At 39.2% G+C, this 24,372-nt stretch overlaps 1 protein-coding gene across 1 annotated transcript in view; it reads right to left on the reverse strand.

Annotated features, from left to right (window-relative positions):
• Window positions 1–114: 114 nt before the first annotated feature.
• pde3b (phosphodiesterase 3B) overlaps window positions 115–24,372 on the reverse strand; it is a 40,522-nt gene continuing 16,264 nt past the window's right edge. The window contains exons 2-16 of the mRNA XM_067496412.1: window positions 12,969–13,019; window positions 11,718–11,966; window positions 11,256–11,407; window positions 9,948–10,048; window positions 9,618–9,837; window positions 9,418–9,509; window positions 8,774–8,937; window positions 8,151–8,285; window positions 7,846–7,957; window positions 7,531–7,644; window positions 6,572–6,771; window positions 5,001–5,204; window positions 4,649–4,810; window positions 3,336–3,594; window positions 115–3,234 (exon numbers count right to left, since the gene is read on the reverse strand). Coding sequence (XP_067352513.1) covers window positions 3,011–3,234; window positions 3,336–3,594; window positions 4,649–4,810; window positions 5,001–5,204; window positions 6,572–6,771; window positions 7,531–7,644; window positions 7,846–7,957; window positions 8,151–8,285; window positions 8,774–8,937; window positions 9,418–9,509; window positions 9,618–9,837; window positions 9,948–10,048; window positions 11,256–11,407; window positions 11,718–11,966; window positions 12,969–13,019 — 2,439 coding nt within the window. The 3' untranslated portion in view covers window positions 115–3,010. The remainder of the gene's footprint in view (window positions 3,235–3,335; window positions 3,595–4,648; window positions 4,811–5,000; window positions 5,205–6,571; window positions 6,772–7,530; window positions 7,645–7,845; window positions 7,958–8,150; window positions 8,286–8,773; window positions 8,938–9,417; window positions 9,510–9,617; window positions 9,838–9,947; window positions 10,049–11,255; window positions 11,408–11,717; window positions 11,967–12,968; window positions 13,020–24,372) is intronic.

Here is a 24,372-nt window from a genome sequence, read left to right on the forward strand (position 1 = left end):
AGTTCCGGTTTTGAACTTGGTTTAAAATAAGGGATAAGGTAAATAAGTTGTTCCAACCTAAGTACAACATTAAGCGTGAGGCAGATGTTAATCAAGTGCTGTCTGTGTCTTCAGTGAGTTTAAGGTTATATCTGTTTATTTGGGGTGGCACATTAAAAAAAAAAAAAAAAGGGTTAAAAAAGGTTTTGTGAGATCACACAGACACACACACAGACCAATAAAATCCAGTGAGAACTGCTGATACTGTGATGGTGCTTTATGACAGCTATAAATAACAAAAAATCAGTTGCCCCCACAATGTAGATAAGGGTGAATGGTTACATTGGACAAACGTACGTATATTGGTGCTACATAAGGGTAACAAAGCATTAATAGATGTGTTTATGGCACAGTCATCAGAGGTGGTGTGAAAGACTGCACAATGAGACGGCAACAAAGGCAATGAGCTAGAATATGTGGGGTCAGGGCTACCAAGGCTTTATGATTCGTTAAGGGTCCATGTGAAACAGCGGATGTCAGAGCGCACGTGGTTCTGACCAACTTGGACTCTTACGGCTGTCTACCCCCCTCTGAGCCTGGTGGAACATTCAAATTAAGATCTTTCTCTCGCATGATTAGAACTAGAGCCCCGAGATGTGTGTTTTTTTTTCTTTTTCAATTTTTTACAATCAGCATATCACAGCCCACAAATTACTACATGTTAGGTAACGTTTGGCACTAGGTGGGTCCACTGAGACAACAGTAATCGCAAGATATACTGGAGAATGCAAGAGTGGTTATGATACAGAACAGATAGACGCTAAAACCAGGTGAAAAATCAAAACACCAAATCCCACACTTCCACACCCTAAATAGAAGTGGGAAAAAACTCAATGGTAATTACAGAGTGTCAATGTACAATAGCTGTGTGTAGAAAACAGATGCATTCATTTAATTATCTAAAAAATATTTATATTTATATATTCATATATAAATATAGTATCTGCATATATTTATATGCACATACTCTTTTGTACAGCGGCTAAACACTTGTTTGGTATTAAAATGTGCACACCTGTATCTATTTTTGTATTTAAATATTACTATTTCAGTTTACACTGCTTACTTAACATTTTCTGCAGAAATTATGATTTAATAAAGTTTTAAGGAGCTAGGCAACAGTTTTGCCCTCCCTTACATAAAAGATCTTACTCTAGTGGAATGCCAAGAGTTCTTAGAGACAAAAATAGACAACTAGTAGTTTTGTAACTGCCTAATAGCATATAAATGAACTGAAACCCTGGATACTTTCTTTACAAACTGGCCAACTTATGAGAAACAAAAAAAGAGAAAAGAGATCGGAGAGCGTTCAAATAGTCAGCGTCTGCCAGCTGATTTACACGTTTGTTGAAGAACACTGAATCTAATATACTGCAAAATCCTGCAATGTGTTGTGTTGCTGCAGGAGAAATGCCAATTGCAGTCTGCTATTGGTCAAGAAAAGATTTTCTCCATTGAGGAGGTAAATAGGTTATGCAAACAGTGTATGAATGGCCAAGACACAGCACATACTGCGTATTCCTCTGTCAGAGGACTTTCTTGTTGTTCATGAAGAGATTACAAACTACTTCAGTCACCCAGATTTTTTAATTTTCTTAGCTTTTAAAGTGTGTTTAATATTTATGACATAACTTCTTGCAAAATAATTATTTAACTTTGCGTGAATCCTGAGTAACCTTTAAAAAAATACTTATAATCAAAAAAGGAAAACGAATCCATTCATTGAAACAGCACTCCTAAACTGAATGCAACATGTTAAACACCAGAGGACATTTCACTGATTAAAAACCAACCATTACTGAAAGGACACACAAACATACACACAAATTACAAAGTAAAATAATTAAAAATGTGCTCTCTTTCTCCGCGCTCATTCTCTCCCTCACATTCCTGCCAAAAATATTCACACACATAAACAAAATAAAGCAAGGAGAATTAAATCTCAACAACAACAAAACAAAAGATGGGTGGTACACATGAGTAAAAGCATCAAAAATGATGCAGATATAATGCTATTAATCAGTCAACATAATGTCTCTGTGACTGAGTCTGATACAGTGTTTTGTGTCGCCAGCAAGGAGAGAGAACTACACAAGCCTAGGCTCTGGGCCAATACGAACTTAGTAAAGGTTCCGACAGGCACATTTGTGAGATATATATATATATATATATATATATATATATATATATATATATATATATATATATATATATATATATATATATACACACACACACACACACACACACGTATATATATTTATATATACGTATAAATACACGTGTATATATACACATATATACGTATATATACACATATATACATACACACACATATATATGTATATATAAATCAAAAATATACCTGACATTGAGGCTGAAACAGTCTCAGTCTCTTGTCTTTCATGTTTGAACTGTTCACTTTGGTAAAGGGTTTTAATCACTTCATGATGTCGCTTACTTCATAGTTTCTTTTCCCTCTACCTTTTATTTTTAAATAGACAGGAACTGTTTTGTACCTAGGGGAGGTGTAAGCGCTTTGCATTCAAGGCAGCATCACAGCCAAGTTACCATGAAGGGCAAGTTAATGCTGGACCCCCTCCACACTCTTCTTCTGCACCTTTCTCCTCAGTTCTGGTGCTTTTTGTCTGTGTGCACTTGACTCTCCATGAGGTGAAAGTGCATAGGAGTTTGGCTCCCACCATTGCAGCAAGGATCCGCTCACAGTAGTAAGGCCTTTTTGTTTCTCCAAAAACAATGTGACTGCTTAAGCATCTGAGTGTCTGCACAGTGACTCTTTCAGTATATATGTATGTGTGTGTGAGAGAGAGAGAGAGGGACGGAGCACAATGTGTTTTATGTGCATTTGTCACTGTCTGCAGGTTTCTCATGTTGAGTTCATGTCGATGAACAGGCAGGTGCTCAAAGGACTCAGGTCCTTATACTGCCTGCTTTTTCCTCCATCCTCCTGCTACTGACGCTCCTCTCCCTCCTCCTCCTCCTGGATCACCTGGATGTCATCTGACAAGGAGGTGGGCAGGCTGGCTGGCACGCTGGGGAGCATATTGTCTGGCTGTTGCTGTTTGCTGAGCTCTTTGCTCTTCTCCTCCTCCTCAATGATCTTCTTCCACACCTTGTGGTTCTCCGTCAGGTGCTGCATTATGCTGCAAAACAACCTGCGGCGCTTCCTTCTTTCTGCAGTGAACAAAAAGAAACAATGTGTTCAGGAAAATGTTGTTGAGGGTAACTGTAATGTAAACACTGCCTTGGTGATGAAGTGTTAGTGGATATCTTACTTGGTGCTAGCTCATCTTCTAGCTCATCCTCCTCATCCTCATCTTCATCTGTGTCTGTGTCCACCTGCCCCTCCTCACCGTCTTCATCTGATCCAGATTCATTAATCCAGTAGCCCGGAAGTAGGCCAGCAGCATCGTAGGAGTTACAAAGCGGTCCTACAATATGTGTTATGAAGGACTCTTGCAGCTTGGCCAGCTGTGGGGAGGAGCGGTCCATGAAGGGACTGATGGGTAATCCCAACTTGGCCTCCTCATCTCCCTGCAGATCCAAAATAAAGATTACAGTCAAAAATTCACGCTAAGCTTTGACACTTCATCGGACTACATCACTGTTTGACTGACATTATTCTTGTTTTATGGCATCGGGTTTTGCAACATTTAAAAGCCAAATATGCAGCGCTAAGACAATAAAGACCAAAATCTTAACAGATGTTAACCTTTAACTGCTACGTCTTTTGGAAAAAGAATGTTCATGTTTTTTTCATTTTTGTCTGTTTAAATACAAATGTCCAGAGCCCATGTAAAAACTGAAAGAGACTCCACAGTCCTTTTTCTGTGCAAAAGTGGATTCAAATGTAAATCTAAAGTTAAAATGAGGCTTCATCAGTTGGACATAGTCAAATCAAAAGAATATCTTACAAAGTTGTGTTTTTCTTTTAATTAAATAAAATTCCCTCTGTGTTTCCCTGGACAGTGATTCCCAGATGAAATGTAGTGGGGGGAAAAATAAAGGGAATTTCGTGATAAAAAGCTCCAACTTTGAAAGATATTGAATTTTTATAACTAATTTCAAAGACTGAAGACTTATTGTCTCAACATAATTGTTTTAATAAACCACATTTTAAAGGGATCTCTGTACGACAAACGGTTACAGCAAGCAAAGCCTGGTTCCTTACTGTAGTAAAATGTTTTTTTAAATATATACTTTATAAATTGTTGTTGGACAGCTGTACATGCATAATGGTGCTAGTACATGGAGGAAGCATGAATCACTCCACCAACCCTGCGGCTGGTGGACAACTAAGCCACGGCTGCTCCAGACAGAAAAATGTAAAGCTATCCTTGAACTCTGATTATTTTTCAAATTTTTTGTCTTTGGCACTTTGTTTTTGAGACTTTTTCAGATATAAATATGGTAAATATTTGCTCTGTCTAAAGGTGTGGTGAGAATGAGATTTATTCTGGGTACAATAAAAAATGATAATCTTGTTCTAAGATACTGCTTTTGGTTTCTCTTTTAAAAACTGCATTATAATTATAAAAACAAATCCAAATTAATTAAAGACACTGCAGCATTAGAATGCTGTCTGTACCTGCTCATAAAACTCATTGACGATCCCTTCCGTCCACTTGAGGTGCAGGTCACGGACTTTGGCCGGTCCGTTGATATCAGCCAGCTTGATACACACTTGGCACACCAGCAGTCTGTCGTTCTCATTAGTCCAATCAATTCCTGGACTGTTCACATCATTCACCTGTTAGCAAACAAACAAAGACAGATAACTTTTTAAAACGGTTTATTTTGAATTCATTACACATTCACATTCATTTTAAACATGCTTATTAAAATTTTCAAGTCATTTTTCCACTAGAAATTAAAGGGTCAATAAATAATCATCAATCCTATATATAACATATATATCATATAACTCAGCAATGTCAGACCTTGGCATTGAACTCAGCAAGGAAGTCAAAGTGTTTCTTGAGGTCTGTGGCCAGTATAGCCTCGATAACGAGGAAGCGAAAACGCTTGAATTCCATGTGATCCAGGTTGACCAGAAAGTTGAACTCGGGCTGGGACAGGTAGAGGCTCCAGGCAGATGCTGCGTGGTGGTTCTCCAGCACTGAGCGGTCATTATACAGCACTGCCTGCAGCACACAGGAAGGAAAAGCCAAGTGGTGAGAGATGGAAAGATGACATGTTAAGTCGTCATACTGTCCTACAATTTCCACTAAAATGTCAGCTGCAAATTCGCTTACGTAATGTTTCTGCGTGTGTGTTATGCAAGATGTGATGCATTAAGAAAGAGCACAGCACTAAAAAAAAATTTAATGAATGGGGTGTGTGGCCATTTGGTTACACATTTAGAAAGTGAACAGGCTCAAATGCAAATAAGCCTGAAAGATACCTAAAAGATCCTTTTAATAGATGTGGTGGTTGTCCGCATCATTAGCAATCAATAGGTTCAGGGTTCATCTCCTTTCTTGCAAAACCCAGACACTGTGAGTGCTATCACTGGTCATATTGTGAAAATACAATATTTAAACTGGGGCACGCCGCTAACCTTTCCACCCCCATTTAAATGACGGACCGCAATGAGAGCACACAATGGAATTAAATGGCCATGTGGTGGGGAGTTAATCTTAATTATGATCTTTATTTGAGACACACTTTGGAGAGATTATTTCACTTAGTGTCAGTGTCCGGATACAAATAATGATGGTTCTTGGCTGGTTATTTGTTTAATTAATTTACACTCCTGGATGTATAGCTGGGGTTTCTCTTATGGAGCATGTCAGGAATGTTCATGTAAGTTGAATGTTGACTGTCAAGTTAAAGATTAACTGTAGAGACATATGGTTTCTGTAGGATAACAATAATACATAAAAACAAACAATGCAGTGAATTGGTTTTAGTTCCACAAACAAAAAACGGGGCCGTCACTGAGAAGTACTGCACATGTACGACAAAAACCAATATGTAAATATTTAAAGAAAAAGAAAAAGATTTGGACAAATCCAATTTTGTGTGTCTCCTCATGAGTGGGTTGATCACTGATATCTATTTGTGTTGAGTGGCAGTTTTTCCGTGGCTGGGAGGAATCAGACGAAAGTCAGCCATGCCGTAACCACCAGGGGCCACTCAGACAGATACTGTCACTACTGCAGAGACACTGTCATTTGATTTTATGTTTATGTACTGCACTCAGGAACAAGAAATCAGGGGTGTTTGCTCTTGGAACAATTACCCTCTATTTCCAGTAGATAGCTCAATGAAATACCGATAAGAGATAAACGATGATACTTAAGCAAATATTTTAAATTATTTAGGACATTGTTGATTTCTTTGGACATATACTCCATCTTTGCATAAACCCTTATTTTGATCACAAAGTTCTTTGTTTCTGTATATGTGTATACATACATATACATACATATCTGTATGATATGTGTCCTTAATGGAAGTCTGTCAATTCATTCCACAACACTTTCAGGTACCCGTAACTGCAAGTTACCTGAGGTGCATTAGTGGCTACTAGAAAGGCATTTGTGCGACCTGGATGGTCATAGTCATGCATTGCAGCTGCTACATAAAGGGCCATGAGCTCCAAGGCAGGTATGTTCCAGGCCAGACATCCATAGCTGTCATCTGAAATTGAGGAGCTCTTGGAGGAGGCATAGGATATTCTGCCTGGAGAGATCCCACTATCTGAATCTGAAACATGACAACAAACAAGATGAGTGTCACTAATGACAAATAAATATTAAATGTATGCTGAAACATCACGTTCGACTTCTAATTTTTCCTCATTTAAAGTTTTTTTTATCTGCAGAAGAGCAGGCAGCAGATACTTACTGTTGAATATAGCCATAGAGACACTCCTATTCATTCAGTCAATTAATGTGTTTAATATGTCATATCGCTGCATTTTCTCTTCCACTTCTCTGTCCCCTCTTATCAAATGACAGCTGTTCTTTTAGCTTCAGTGGGAGGTGGCAATGGCTAAGCCTCAGATCATTTTTACTAGAGCTCAAATAACATTAGCAGAGATGAGCCAAAGAATATCTGCACGTTAAACTAAACCATCTGTTCTATTTAGTGTAAAGGCCACATCACGTAAAAATCTAGAAACTTCTAAAAGCCATAAACAGACAGTGAGTCAATATTAATATTACTGATTTGTCACATGCTATTAAAAAAAGACTTTTTTCTTTTCATTTAGTTGATAAGTCAATTAGACTTTTTCAAATGTGTTGAAAAAGTCTAATTCCTGCACGTCTAAAAACTTAAAGAATATCTAATTATCTTGAGGTCTCAAGGTCATCAACAAAAATTAAACAAATCATGACTATAGTTTTCCATGTACTGAAGTTTTCTGTACTCTGAGAAAATGATTGTTTATCTATATGTTTGTGTGTGTTTGTGTATTCCACACATTGTAACAATGACTTTATGTGTGTCAGTAATGTTCACCTGTGTCACTTCCTGTCACATGCTCACTGTGGATCTGCTGGAACCCAGGGATTGGTCGAGTGGTCAGGTACCAGACAGCATGGAGTACATCAGTAGCGTGGACCCGGTTATGATCTGTGTGTTTGTAACCACTTATTACCAAGTACAACAGCAATAATTCAAAATATGAGATTATTAGTCGGCATTAAACTGCACTTTATCCTTGTCAAATAATATTTACTACATCAAAAATCCACATGAACATGCTGAGATAACACAAAAACAAAAACATGAAAATGGTGAACATAAGTATGAACACTTCAGTGTACTACTCACAGGGAATGTCTCTGTAGCCATTTTCCAGAGCACAAAAATATGTCATGAACTCCCTCACAGGAATCTTGAAAATTTCAAACAGACACATATCCTGGAAAAGGGTGTACGTCACCTGAGGAAACAAAAATCAGTTTCACTGAAGCGTCAATCAGGACATACGATAACAAACAGCATGAAAACATAAAAATGCATTGAATACGTTTTAGTTTTCTTAAGATATTTATCAGGAGGTGGATTACTCCGTCAATGAAAACACAAACTACTACAGCGACAGGAGATTGTTGGTTTGTGCTTATTGTACTAACATAGCTGAGTATCCTTCCGGTTTTCCCTCCTGTTGTATCCACCAGGTCAAAGATCTGGAAGTTCCAGGTGTTCATTCTCTCCATGAGAGCCTCATGGTCCTCAAGTAATAGATCTAGTTTAAACTCCGGCTCATCCTTGAGACAATCGAACAATACACATTGCAGAGGTTAACACAGACATTGTTTCCTCTGACACATAATGTTTTAAATATGGAAAAATGTGCATTGCAAAAACACTGATATATTTTTATACATCTTCACCATATAAAAAAAAAGAAGCAGAAATAAAAATTGAATAAAGGGTAAGATGGAGGAACATAACCTGTTATCTGTCTATGCAAACCCACACAATACTAACTAAAAATAATTAGGTAAACATTTTTGTGGGTTCAATGGTTAAAGCAACCATGTATCAAAGTGGTCATGAACAAAAAGAGAATAACCTTTATACTTCATCGCTGAACGCTACATCAGAGCTAAATAATAGAAATCCAAGTAGAAGTTTACACGGTTGCTTCTGCAGAGTCAAAATGCCAATGACAAGACAAATAGAATACTTGCACCATCTGCTGTGCTGCAGCAGACAGTTACAGTGTAAGAAGCTGCTCTCTGATCAAGCACACCTCTGATTCCTGAGTCTCCTGCTCTGCGCTCGGGCTCTTCTCCTTCTCCTCCCCCACCTGCCCCTGGTTCCCTGCAACATCTGGACTCCCGTCTCCAGACACGTCCACCTCCACGCTCTCCTCCCTGATCAGAGGCTCTCCTGTGAACTCCAGCACTTCAGCTCCTGCATATACAAAACACAGCAGAGGACAAGAATAAACAAACGGCCATTTGAACAAATTTGTTCAATTTATTCAAATTCATTCATCATAATTAATTTACTCTAAATGTATCTGTATGAACTTTTGACATCAGAATTAATAATATATAATAAAGACATTGTTGAAAAATATTTCAACAATGACTTGCCTTAAACAGGTAAATGTTGTACCAGAAGGTAACGTAGGATGGAATAATAGCTCATGGTATAGGTATTCAACTTTTTGTTACAAAATTGACAATTTTTAGGTTTATTACAAAATGCAAATAGGTCAATTTGGGTCTGCCTGTGTCATTGCATGGACTTGCATTACTTGTGTAGTCCAGCAGAGAGCACCACTAACCCTCTAAACAGATTACACTTAAAACTCCTTAAAGCTGGTGAAGATTATCTGCTACCACTCCGTGACACTATATAATGTGCTCTAAATGTAAGTGCATGTACCTGAACGCCTCTGTTGAGCTTCACTGCTAAATGGTTGATGAGAATCCCCTGTGTCACCACTGGAGACTCCCTTGAGTATTTGACGACCACAGCTAGAATGGACAGACAATCACAGACATGACATGACAGACCAGTGACGGAGGACAAATTATGCTCAAACTACTAACATAAACAACATACTAACACGCCACTCGTCTCACCTATTACAGAGGGGAAAGGTGGAGCTACGGAAATCAGATGAGCTGAGGGTGTAGCCCAAGGGCTTGTGCAGGTTCAGGTTGACACTTGGCTTTGTCAGGAAGTCAGCCGTGTCTGGGAACTCCACAGGCGATCGAGTGACGAGGGACGATGAGGAGCTTGCACCAATTGCAGGAGGACTATGGCTTGGTGAGGTGACTGGGCTCAGGCTAGGAGATGTGCCTGGAGAGTGTGAAGGTAGAACAGGATGGAAAATGGGAAAATACTCTGTCAAAACATGAGCAATTCTGCAAAGTGTAGCATATATGGGATGTTTTAGGATAATGTCTCACATGCTCTCCTAGGCCCTGCATGGTATGTGAGGGTAACAGAGGAAGACCTCTGCTTGGGAATGGTGAGCAGGTTTGCACTGGGGCCATTAGACAGACCTGAGCTGGAGCACAAAACACACACACATTCAAGTTGTCAGATGTTTTGATTTATTTGGTGCACAAAGCACTACAATCTAAGGCTACACTCTTTAACGCCTCTGAAACAAAACGAAAAATGATGATCAAAAAGTTGTAGCGGTAGCATCAATAGTTTTGTACTGCCATCCTGTGGAGACATCACAGCATAGTACCCTGCATTCTAGATTAGATTACACTTAGAGAAACCTCGCTTTACGTCAGTGCACGTAAACAGTGTGCATCTTTTTAGAATCCAGTTAAACTCATTAACACATTGTGTACAATGCACATGTGTTAAAGAGAGCTTTTATCAAAAGGCCGATGTTACAATTATATGTTACCAACTCTTCCTGCTTCTGGTTGCTCTTTACAGGGTGAAACTCACATGTTTTATCAGAACAAGAATAAACAATCATTCTTTGACTGTCTTGGAATCTGTAGTGAATACTGATTTATTATAGACATAAACAAGCTGAAAATCATTAACTGTAGGAATATTTACCTTTTCCATGTTTATTAACAATCATGTTCACCTTTCTTGCAGAATTTCCTAGAAATTAACAACTAAATACAGGCTAGGTTGCAGGACATTACTGTATAAAGAATGTTTCCAGGAAATTATGTGGAAAATACAGGATCTGTAGTATAAAGCATTATCTCTGAAAACAACAGGTCGACATAATAACAGAAGGGTAAAATAGGCAACGAATGACCTGCTCAGTCGTGGTTTTAGGGAATATGAGGTGACTTAATGAGTAATTATCTGTCACCATCACTAATATATTGATGATAAACAGTAGGTTAATTTAATAGCATGGATGTGTAGTGAGGTAAGGGACATGCAAGCAAAAATAAACTTGAGAACTTCAAGTCTGGTCTCTTAGCCCTAACTAAATGTGATCTATATTCTTCCATGGTCCTCAATTCTCTAAGGCCCGTTCGTAACTCTATTTAGAGAAAAAAAAAGACAAAGAGAAAAAAAAAAACCCTTATTTCACTGTGCACAGGTGCTGCTGAACCACCTGTGAAGCTGGAGGACAAACATTGTTGTTCTTTTCCTGCAAGAGAAACCATTAATCTGGTCCAGAATTGGGCAGATTTAGGATACAGCTCAGAGACAATGTAATGAGCAATGCTAAAGACAGTGTGTGTTTCAGGAAGTAACGTGTACAGCTCTGTTTGTGTTGATACCTGGTCAAGTTGAGGTCAGGGTGGGGTCTCTTGCTGTTGCTGCGTTCCCAGCGTGAAGAGTCAAGAGGAGGCAGAGCAGAGGACGAGGAGGAGGAGGAGGTTGAACTCCGCCTGGGCTGAGGAGTGGGGAGGCTGTTTCTGCTGCTCAGACCCTGATGAGGAAGTATACATGTATGTTTTATACACAAACTCACAAGGCAGGTTATGTAGCACAAACATCATGACACCATAAAGTTACGAGCACACTGTAACTTGTGTCATGTTCAGGCTGGTACCAGCAGTGTCTCGTGGGTGATACCTGGCTCCATATGGGTTCTAGAGTCGTGTCTCTTTTTACCATATGAGCTGCATAGTTACAGAGATAAGGTGCAAATTTTAGCTCATTCTGACTTATTGACTGAACCGCTCTTATCTCTTTGTGTGGCCATACAAGTTTCATGCAGTAGTAAAGTTTTACCCCACCTTAAGGGTTTTCCTGTCACTCCTCTCCACAGAGTCCTCCACCTCATCACATGGGTAGAAACCTGGGAAGGGGGTGAAGGGGTTCACCCTGGGACGGCACGAGCCTGAGAAGGTCCCCATGAGGCTGGAGATGCTGCGCAGTGCTGAGATAGTGTGTGGCGTCAAAGACGAGTCCGTCAGCAGCTCTGACACCAAGTTCCTGGCCTCGTTGATGACGGAGAGGTCCACGCCATTGCCACTCACCGCACCCTGCCATGTGCACATATATCAGATTAGAGAACAGGACAGGAGGCTAGAGGGCAACTTCAGTAATTGCTGCACATTATTTGTATTACACACACTAAGAACATTAGCTTGAAAAATGTTTGCATGCAAGTTTTGCTTAAAGCCATTCCCCCCCTCCCCGTCCAAAAAGATTCGAAATTTTGGCTCATGGTTTAAGCGGGTTCCCATTTTCTGATTCATGCCCCTAACTTAAAGTTACAATGTGCAACTTAAGCTAGTGCTGAAGTACACTTGGAATAAGTCCTCTCCGACGTCTTGGATTCTAGCTCTGCACAGCCCTCACACGTGGGAACAATGGCATCAGGTACATGGTTACATGTACATGGTACATGGTCAGGTACACTCACTACACTTCATCTTTCTTCAGGAATCCCATTTTCTCCTTGCTGATGTCTCCTCTCCCACCTTTTTCATCTCCTGTTGTCTCCCTCTCATCCTTCTTGTCTTCCTCAAGTCTCTAATACGACATTAAAACTAATAAATAAAAATAATCGTTTTATTAGAAAAAAATACACAATGTCAGGAGCCCACATGAGAAATGTAGTGCTATGCTAATATCTGAAGTGGAATCATATAAATTCTGAGAGCAGTCTGTGATAAAATAGGTTGAATCATTGGATTTCATGGCAGGTTTGATCAGTGAAAATATTTTGGCTGGCTTGGCACGAACAAATAATGACTTTTGGTGTGTGGGACCTAAATTCTTTGATAGATTACATCAATAGTTCAAACAAGACAAAGAATGTCTGAGTAAGATAAAAATGTGGCATGACAACAATATCAAGGTCACTGTATGTCAGGTTTCACACAATGTGTATTTTGCTTAGCACAAAAGCTAAATTATATAAAAGTGACTTTTTGACAGTCTGTACTTTAGCAGAGTATAGAGCCCACTATATGAAAAGGATGTCAGTTGAATGAAGCATGATCTTTTTAAACAAAAGCTGAAAAAATCCCAATACTGACCTGATACTGTGGTTTGTACCAGTGTTTCAGATCCCAGTCCCACAAGATCATCTGAAAAACACACAAGACACAATAACTGTCAGTTGAATGGTAAATGTCTTTAAGTGTGTGTGTGTGTGTGTGTGTGTGTGTAAGACCAAAAATTAAACAATATAAAAATGTATTTACGTGGGAAGAGCATGGGGCCTTGACCTTTGCTCTACTTTCAGTCCACTGCCTTGTGAGGGCACTAGCAGGTCAGCAACAGGACGACGGAGCTCTGTGTCTAACACTTGATATCTTCTGACACTTAGTGTTTAGATATCTAAACTCTTAATGTTGTCACTGTTTACATTAAAGATTTGCTGCACCACACGTTGCACTTTCTAGTACAGGTATGCTAATGCACGCTGCCTCAGCCAGAGCAAACTGAGGTCTTTCACTGTAAGCAAAAGAAGAAAAGCAAACCACTAAAACCACCGTGGTGCGTCTACAATGGAGCAGTGAGATCTTATCTAGCTCGAACTACGTCAATTGGCAGCATTTCCACGCTATCTGTTGGTAACCAAACGGCTCTCACACACTGGAGCAGTGTGTAGTCAAAGTAAAGGTGCAGGCTGAATGGAACAAAGTTGTGCTCAGTGCTTCTGAAATAGACTGTTAAATGTAAATTTGGATAGAGCACCTTGTATGCATATATACATATTCAATTCAATGTATTTTTACTTTTATAGCACTAAATCATAACAAAGCACATCTCAGGACACTTAGAATAGTAAGGTCAAGTCCTTACACAATTGTAGAGAATGCTAACAACCCCCCCCCCCCCACACACACACACACACCCTAAGCAAGCACTAGGTGACAGTGGAGAGGAAAAACTCCCTTTAACGGAATAAAATTTCCAACAGACTCAGGGTGGGCGGCCGTCTGCCTCGAACAGCTGGGGAGAGTGGAGCGCAGGAAAAGAAAATTAGAGCAAAACTAGGCAACAGACAAAGAATCCAATCAGGGAGGGTGATGAGCAATTTCAGGTGCTGTCACATGAAAACATAAGCCTGCTTTAAATCCATAAACCATCCTAAATATAACAGACCTATGTATGTAACAGAATTCTGAGGGGTTCAAATATACCAGGTTTAATGATTTAATCAGGACAAATACAGCCCTCTACAATGTAGAATCTAGTAAAATTCAAAGAACAAATCCAGGCCACTGTGCAGACTCACCCCTCACCACAAGGGGGAGAGACTCTGTGGATTAAACCTCAACAGAGAACCAGCTTCACAAACCCCCTCTACCAGCATGTAAACACACACCCTCATTTATCTTTTGAAACATCTCAGACAGTCAACACATTGTCAGCACACAGATCATATTATTCAGTCATATTCAGCAATGTCACCTTTTCAATAAGACACCAGAAGATAATTTGTTCAGAAAAATTATTCCACTTAATTTTAAGAAATGGTGAGTTTTATACTAAGTATTTAAAAAATACTGCTACTGTAAACTGTTCGATTGCAAAAGCAACATGCACAATTTTCAAGAGGTTTTTAGTGTAATAAGAAAAAAAATTCCACTTATTTAACTCCCATATTAAATGGTATTATGTTTCTTTCTAGCTGTCTATAAATTTTTTTTTATATACACATTTCATGAATCAGCAGCTATAGATTTTATGTACTGTAGGTAGACAAATAGATCAGTGACTACATCTCATCTCGTCTAATCAGTAACCGTGTCATTGATCAAAGTGGGACATTGGGTGTTTGTCATCAGCATCTGTACAATGCTGCCAAACATTTAATATGGCAAATAAGCCCTGCCATGGCAACCCGACATAGAGGCCAGCAAACAATGCTCCATACACCATGGCAACGGGATGGCGGGAGACGGCCGGAGGACAGAGTTGTTGGCCTTCTGCTTGTTTACGGAGAGACGCAGAAGAGCTGAAAACAGAAAGGAAGACTGTTAAAAGCCGAAGGAGGGGGATGCCATTAAGGAGGTGATGGACAGTAAAGGACAGAGAACCACAAACGGAGATTAAAAGCAAGTAGACAAGATGCGCGCTCTGCATTCATTTAACTCAACTGAAGGATTGCGTTTTGTTGGCATTTCCGTTTTCTTATGATCCTCTTGATCACATACGCAGGCAGCACACACCCAGTCACAGGGTCTCACTGCCCTACGTGCATCATCTGTCACCTCACTGTTACATAGTTTGGGGAGAAAAGCTCTGGATTAAAGCGCTGTATAAGCAGACCATTTACAGAGTGATCTCCTCTGTTGCCTCTCTTCTTCAGCTCTCACACAGCTCAGGAACCAATGTGAGCCACACTACCATCAGCATCGTTAAAGCGGGTGCCAAGCATCAACATTTATACAATGAGAGCCTTCTCCACCCTTTCAGTGAACAGGAGGGATCTTCTTTCGTGAGGTTATAAAAACCTGACAGGAAAGTAAAGACCTGTACAGACAGCATTATGCAAAATTACATTATTTCTAACCTTTAATACATTCAGTTGCAACAATTAGCATTCTGCATTTTGAATATGTTCCATTTTATACTACTTTTCTCTATTACATTTAAAGTGAATATAATGTATTGTTTAGTTACTGCTTATTGCCCTCATTGAGATTTTTAATATGAATCATGTGATCCTCGTCAAGTTACAGATTTACCAACCCAGCATTACATAAAGTAGGTCTACCCACAACACTGATGTTTATCTGAAATAATTAATGGTAAACAACAGAAAACCTGCTTTAAATGCAAAATCTAAATTTAAAAATTGAAGAGACTACTGTGGATTACACATTACAAGAATATGGGACATGTTTGCAACCATGTCAGACTGCCGACCTGTTCTCACACTCACACACAGTTCTCTCTTTTAAATTTCAACACACAGGCACAGACAGGGCTTCTCAGACTTTCACAATTGGTCGTATCCCATAAAACAGTCATTCTATGAACACTGTGTGTACTCCCTGAAGAGCATTTGTATTGAAGGTATTTCTATAAGGAAATTACTGAAATATTTTTATTTCATCTTTCATTCATGTATGCAGTAAACAGGGTTAGACAAAAAAACACTAATGAATGTATGGTAAGGAAAAAAAACCCCAAAAAACATAGAAATAACTCTCCACAATGATGACACAAGTCGTAAATATCTCCTAACAGGGGTCAACAAACCTGGGCAAGCTATTAGAATGCAAGGTAGTTACACCAGTGTGTCATATTAGCTGGGCTCTAACACTGTGGTGCGATAGGTTCTAGAACTGATATAAACATGCTAATAGGAGTGGGGGGGGGCAAAGGAAAGGGATCAATGGCAGGCAGGCAGGGAGGGCATTCGTGTGGAGAGGAGTAGGGCACTGCTGACGTCAGTGTGCAGCGACACACACACACAGCGTCAGCAGCCCTCTGCACATGCATACGCTGATAATGAGGACTGGGCTCTGGCTGTCAAGACATGCACAGGAAGAAAAGATGATATGGAGAGAGGAAAAGAAAGCACAGGCTGTCTCATTTTGGCCCCTGTTTGGGAAAGAGAGCTAACCAGATGAGAGGTCTGCAGTGAGAAAGAGAGTGTGTGTGTGTGTGTGTGTGTGTGTGTGTGTGTGTGTGTGTGTGTGTGTGTGTGTGTGTGTGTGTGTGTGTGTGTGTGTGTCCTATCAGTCAGACATAGCTTGCAATGTTAAGGCAGGGCCTAAAGCACAGGCAAAGCTCCGGTTAGCAGATGTTACTCCAACGGCTGAGATGACTACAGGAAGCGGCAAGGAAGGAGACTGGGAATAAAAATAATTTAAAAAAGAAAAAAGAAAAAAGAAACTGCCTCTGAACTTTTGAACCACACTCACTCACTGCAACCGAACCAAAGGTCTATCCTAAATACTCAAAAATACACAAAATGGACCCAAATACTAGAGATGCAACAATGAAGAATGAAACTCTTATATCTACATTCTGTGTTAATTACTAATATTAAATTCCAACACCTTCAAATTCATTAAAGGATGCACAAATGTTAAACAATTCCAAACATGTCACTGGCAATAAAATGATAACTCGACGTGTAACAATGATAAATACAGACCCATTTTGTTACGGCTCCCATAAGCCCGTTAATCCGACTGCTTTTTCTCACAGATAATGAAGAATGCAAAATGGTTGTAAAGACAGTAAGTGAGTGAACTTACATCAACCTCAAAGAAATGCTTGTGGGAAGGTGGTTAAAATATACTTAATGTGAGAGGAGGGTTTTGACACACAGTATACAAAGTGCAGTGAATAACAGAGAGTGTGTTTGGAGGCCCAGAGAGTGCAACATGCCTACAGTTCCTCCCCGAGAAGCACGTCTGACATTTAACAGCAAATGTGTCCAAGCTCTGTGATTTTAATTCAACAGTACAGTGAATAAAATGCTTAATATGCAGTAAAGCCTTGTTTTACACTTATTGATATTATTATTGTGGCACAATCCTTCAGAGGAAAATTGACATTTAAAAAAATATAGATCTAAATTCTTAGTACAAACTTTCGAGATTATTTTATTTTGCAAACTGTCTTGTGAATAGTAGGACAGTAGCTCAGTACAAAAGCTACACTGACACTATGTATTTAACTGCATAGTTATCATTGTAGTTTTTTTCCCCGCTTGTTTTAGGCAGAGCAGCAGGATTTATGAAAATATCCGATGACATTTTCTTCATAAAAATGTGTAAAAGAAGCTAATATGATAGCATCAGTCAGGGTTCAGGTTACTCTCTCCACTGGTTTAAAGAATGTACCAATTAGATTTCTACAGTACAAGACCAAATAATGTGGGAAACGTGTCTCTGTGAAATGTGGGGAAAGATATACTACTTCCTGCCCGCGTAACCCGTCAGTCACTCTACAGAACTAAAAACATGTAAGCAGCCCCAACAGGAAAACTTGCGGGACTCCACAGCTACGCCGCCTGTGGATGTCACCAGTGTCATCAGGCAACCTGACAGGACCATGGAAAATTCTTTGACTAGGGAATGGAGCTTGTGCAAAATGTCATCCCTCTCTTTCACACTCATCTACCACTTCACTCAACTGGTGTTGTTCAGCATCTGCTCTGAGAAAAAAAAAAAAAGGAACAGCTTCTCATTCAGACTACTTTTAAGCAATTTTACTGAGTGGCATGATTTGTTTCTTTTAGCTATGAGTGACATTTGACCTATTTGGCACTAATCCAGTGGATTAAAACACAAACACACACACACACTCCAAATGAAGTGTCTTCCCCAACAGAGTTAAAAACCCAAACCATTCAAGGAATGAACAAGTTAATAGTTACAAGCCTCAGGTCTCGTCAATCAGGTTGTAAAACTTCCCTTCCAGTTAAACTTCTGCAAATCTTTATGCCACAACTGACAAAAATTAACGGCTAAAGGAAAAGCTTAAAAAAACACACGGGCCATTATTACAACTGTTAAACAAAAATGCACTGTTTCATGCTAATCTCTGTGCCTTTTTCATAACCCTAATATACAATTAGAAGTTGCAGTTCTCTTCTATGCGGTGCCAAAAGAACCACTCACTGCCTTTTAACTTTTCAGTTTCTCTCATTCTAAGGAATGGAGCAACAACACCACGACACATACGACTTGTTTATTTCACTCATTAAAGCTGAAATTTTTAATTGTCAAGTGTTTCACCGTGTAGAAACTTGTTGGGTATTTATAGCATCCGGTGTGCTCCATGGGGAGACCACCAGGCTAATGAAGAGCACAAATTAGGCTTTGTCGCGTTTTTCCAAGGGCTGAGCTGCTATTGTACACTGATTTCAGGGCATGCACCCCAAATCCCCCCCCCCCAAAATACACAAAGCTGTATGCTCATGTTTTAATTCAATCACAGTTTCAAATGAATTCAGTTAAGGTTTCTGCCAGTCATCGACGAGACCTGAAAGGTAAGCAGCAAACTTTGCCCTGTGCAAAACTCTCTGAATAAATGATCACACGTTAAAGTCTACACCTCTCTGATGCCTGCTTAAACCCAGCTCAGGGTCCAGCAGATGAAAGTTATTTTATACAGTTCTTAGCTCTACACTTTCGGAAACTGGTCCCGACCAAACCCTGTACTACTGACAATTGTGTAGGTATCAAAATAAATGTTGTAACTGATCAAAGGGGTTCACACATTCAGCCTATTCTCCAAATTGTTCACATATTGTCGAGTGCTTACAATTTAGATCTGGTACACAAAATAAACACTACCCTAATAATTTAACCGAGTTCATCTCAAATAGGCCTATAAACTGACTTAATGGAAATGAAATAACAATTGGAAGAATTAGTACGGCATTAAATTGATCTAGATAGTCCTTCACCTTACAGGAAGTAAACAGAGTAGTAATACTGAATTGATGGTAGTTGCAGACACCACTACAGCAAGAATCCCAGTGTAGTTTACAGCCAAGTCAGGCTTTTTGGAGACGATTCTACCATCTGAAAAAATGAAGACACATTACTTTAGCTTTATAATTTGTCATACAAATCTTTAATTAAGCCACTAACTTTAATATGAATGTTTCATACTTTAAAAAAAAATTTAATTTGCCAATGACTTTTCATCACATCTCAGGGTTTATCTGAGTCACTACTACATGGAGTGAAATCGGTTTCCTGAAAACTAATTTGTTCTAACTTATGCAAATCATGTGCGATCATTACCATCTAATACAGAACACTTTGTCTGTAATTGTATGTCTGCATGCCAACATCCAAATGTACACTCCCACCTTGAGGTCATACACCTGATACAATAAATGCCAGATACAATAAAATAAACTTTCGTAATCCTTCCTAGCCTTTCGGTTCTGAGGATCATGCTGCCAATTTCTGTGTGCACTTGGAAAACTGCAGTACAATTAAGTGAAGAAAACCAAACAAGTGATGATATATAGTTGTAGATTGTAGTATTCAGACAGGAAAGAAAATTTTCAGCAAATTTTCTTTGCTGAATCAGCTTAAAATCCCATGCAAGCAATATAATGGGACTTTTTGTTTTAGTGAGATCTGAGGGCTGGTTCCATCCCGACAGATGCAATGAGAACAAGTTAGTGTTAACAAAGTTAGTAAATCTCATGACTTCAAATAAACATGGGCGAAAAACAACAAGACAAGAAATTCGGAAAAAAACTAACAACTGATCAGCTACAACAATGATCCAACATCAAAGCTTGTCTGGCCTAAATCTGCAAAGCTATACTTGTCACATGTGGTTTTACTATGTGATTTTTTTTACATGAGTCAGGAGACATACAGAATGTGTCTAATACACGCACACGCGCACACACACACACAGACACACACAGACACACACACACACACACACACACACACAGATTCCTTTGAAGCAGGAAAGATGGATACCTGTCAGGGCGCTGTGTCCCCAGAAAAGAGTGGAAGAGCTACAACTGGGCTCTGTGAGCCTGAAAGAAAGCCAGAGGGGCGTTCCCTTTGCTCTCAGAACTTTAGGTTCATCAATGCGAAGGACAAAGGGGACAGTTTGGACAGAGGTGGGCAGTTGTATAAAAACAGAGTCTCACTTGTCAACTGTTCATTTGGCAAAAAGCAACACATATAATCCATTGCAAGGAGGCTAAAAGAAGGGAGAGCATGACCAGGCACCTGTGCAGCTGCAGGTGTGTGATACATTGTTCAAACTGTATCTCTTAATGTGTCTCTCATTTGACCTGGGATCATTTTAACATCCCCCAAAAATAAATGTGGATTTCAATATACTGTAGGTGGATGTATGAATCAGTAACATGGGTTAACAAAAATTAAATAATAATTAAATAATTCAATATTATTTCTATAGAGTGCAAATCACAAAAGCACAAGCACATCATTTGTTTTTAAGTCCTTACAGTGTCAGATAGTGTTTTCAGTGCTAGTCAACAGGAAAGCCTTTCATTGGTATAGCTGACATATAACACTCAGCGTGATGTACAAGAAATGAGGCCTTTCTTCCTCACTTACATAACCTCTTGTGGTCACTTGCAGCTCTACGCTTGAATAGACTATGACTACAGTATTTTATCTTTGTTTAAGTGCATTGTGTTGGATAAAATGTTAATACGTCATGTGCTGCAGGATGGTTATCATAGCAGGTGATCGCTGACAGGACTCCTCAGACAATCCGGGACTGATACCTGCGAGCAAAGCATGTTCATTATCAGCGAGTTTACTGATCAGTCCCTCTACAAATTTGCGATGTTGCGATCGCAACAATTAATTCAACAAATCCCTGGTGAATTCTGTGTGACTTCACAATTTAAAACATCATAAAATCAGAGCACTGTGCATCACAATGTTTTTGGATGAAGAGGACAAAGGGATGGACCACCTGCCTGCAACTTTAGCAATACAGTGTGACTTAAAATGTAAAGAAATAAAAATCTAAAACTATAGGCGTCAAAACACAGCGTGTCCCTATTGCCTATTGTCAGGCTAACTCGTGATAACACAGTGTTTTATGATTTCTAAAAAACTGTAACAGATATCATTGTGTCAGTTGACTTTTATGGCACTTTCCTACTTGTGCAACTGCAATCACTATTCGGTAACTGTCCTTGCAGTCAATGTTCAGCAACGTTCAGTTGCATGGGCTGATATGTAGATACACTTCTGATCTTTAAAGATGCCACAAGTTGTTGACCAATAGTGTTGCTGACGTCAAAGGTTTTAATATCCACACTGATAGTTGATATTATAAGCAGTTGATCCCAAATGTAAGATTTCCATTGCTTCACAACATACAGCAGAAAAAATGTGAACAGAATTGGAATCAGGTACAATCTCCAACAAAGACGGAGAAGATATCACACAAATGGAAGAGAAAACATAATGTCAATTGTAGAAATCTACAGTGTGAGAAATTTAGATGTAGTCTGCACCAGTTTTATTTACCTGGTAGATAATGGTAATTTAAAAAGTCTTAATCGGAACCACTTTTTTACAACTTAAATATATCAAGTTATTTCGATACTACTGCAACTGTTGATCTTATTTACTTAAACAACAGCAAGGTGACTAAACCACTATCACACCCCTTTGATTTAGGTGATCTGCAGACAAAGAGATGAACGGCGACGTGTACTGACACGGAATCCGCAGCTTAACGAAAACAGAAATCTGTCAGTATAAGTGTCAGTATTGACTCACACAGATGAAATATCTGTAGCTGGCTGCTCACCAGAAAGAATGGAGCTTGCATAATGACAAACACAACGTGCAGGAACAACATAAATGCCACAATCTGAGTAAGGTCAACCCTAGTACGTCAATGATGAACTTTTTCCCGCAATGGTATGTTTCAAGCTCAAACAGCGCAGAACTTTCTGACTGTGTTCGGCACCAACGCTCAAAACAATAGGCAGCCGCATTTTTTTCCCAAAATGTGTCTTATGTAGTAAATAAAAATACAAGGAACACACCAAAAAAAGAAAACTATAACCACTAGAAAACTTGTCAAAGTTATTACAGGCAGTCTTAGCTTGAGGCCGCAACATAATACAGTCATAGTACAGTCTGGACTGCACAAGTACTTCAACTATCTATTCATTACCATAGTTCAGCTGCCTAAAATACATACAAGCAATAAATTAGACCTCTGTTTTATTCAAGTTGCTGAGTGCAAATGGACTGGCCTCCAGATGAGCTTCAAATCAACTAGGAGGAGAAAAAGAATGTGACTTTTTACAACTCTGAGGATGACAATTTCACACAAGAAACATATTCCACATGAAGGGATTTAATCCACGCATGACTTCAGCCCCACATTTACTGGAAACCGCTCAGTAAATCATGCCTCTATAAATAGCTGCAGGCAGTCTGCAGTGCGGCCCATGTGTGCAGGTTACATTTTATCTGGGCTTAAATTTTCTGTTGACCTCGAACTCAGCAATTCATCGCTATCACAAGAGATTGGCAAGAATATAGGCATGTATGACCTTTGGAGAGTAGTGCAAATACTCTGAACAGCACTTCTCAAAGTCCTTTCTGTTGACACCGATTTGCTGATCTGCGGGTTCATATAAATACCCCAGGTTTACCCAGTGTTAAGACTAGTAATTATTAAAAGGATCATTCACCTTGTGACGCACAGAATGTACATTCAGAGGCTGAGGCCATCTTCGGATGTCATCAGAAAAAAATGTAAGCAGCCGTTTATTAAGTTACAATAAGTAACCAGATCTGCCGCTGATGGCCTCTCTGTAATGTTTTACCTTTCTTGCAGCTGTATCTCCTTGGCTTTATCAGTCCATGGTATTGTTGTTGTGTAAAATTTGTATTATCAAAAACACGGTATATGCCAGGAGGCAAAATGTGATCTCAGTGCCAATGTTTTCAGGCAGCAACACACCAGAGGTCTTTACTGACAAGAAGCTTACATCCTGCTCTGATGGAGGTGTAATGTAAATATTTGTTTTCAAGGGGTGCCATTAGGCCGTACATTTTACATATACTTGTTTACAGTCTGACTTTAGAACGCTTTATCAACAGGAAAAGAAAATTTACTGCATCACACTAAAAGCGCACAGATAGATACGTGGGAGCCTGTAGTGCTCTGATCCTGTTCTTTTACTCCTACAACACTTAAAACTCCAATTCTGAATTTAGACCAACAATAGCCCAGTATCAAAAAGTGCAGCCTCCTCATTCATTTCACTGAGGCCACAAAACACAGGGTTGCATTAAAAAAAAAAAAAAAATTAATTTGAGCCTGGCTCAACTTTTACAACAACGCACGTCAACACACAACGTCACGCTGCAACACACTCAGCTGGCAAATCAAGTTCCATTCCAGGTAGATTGCTAGTTCTAGTATGTGCGTGACAATCCTGAAAACAGAGAATTAAATGATGCCACTGTAATAACTTTACAGACTTGTAAACTTCTCATACTATTATAACCCTCTGTCTTGGTTCTGATAATGGTGAGGACAGTAACTATATATAACATTTCAATATATTTTCCTATTGTTGGAAGTGTTTAGTATATTAACTGGGCATGGCAGCTGCAACAAGATTTCACTGAAAACACAAGTAGGAGCCCTCCCCAGTTTGTAGACTCGCTGACCTTGCACGGCACCTTGTTATTGACTGGCTAACTATTTGGTAAAAACTCCAACCCAACCACTTCCTTTTCCACCTCTGTCCAAAATCCACCAATTAGATGTTAATTAACAATTTTATATAGGCAATAAAAATAAGAAAAAAGAAAGCAAAAACCCCAGCATGTGCTGAACATTTTTTATACAGAAGAAACTGATATTGTGCCATTTTTTTAACAAACATTCTGCTCCACTTGCCTTCTTCTTCTTCTTCTTCTTCTTCTTCTTCTTCTTCTTCTTCTTCTTCTTCTTCTTCTTCTT

This window comes from Channa argus, chromosome 2 (genome assembly GCF_033026475.1).
Source record: "Channa argus isolate prfri chromosome 2, Channa argus male v1.0, whole genome shotgun sequence".
Taxonomy (NCBI): Eukaryota; Metazoa; Chordata; class Actinopteri; order Anabantiformes; family Channidae; genus Channa; species Channa argus.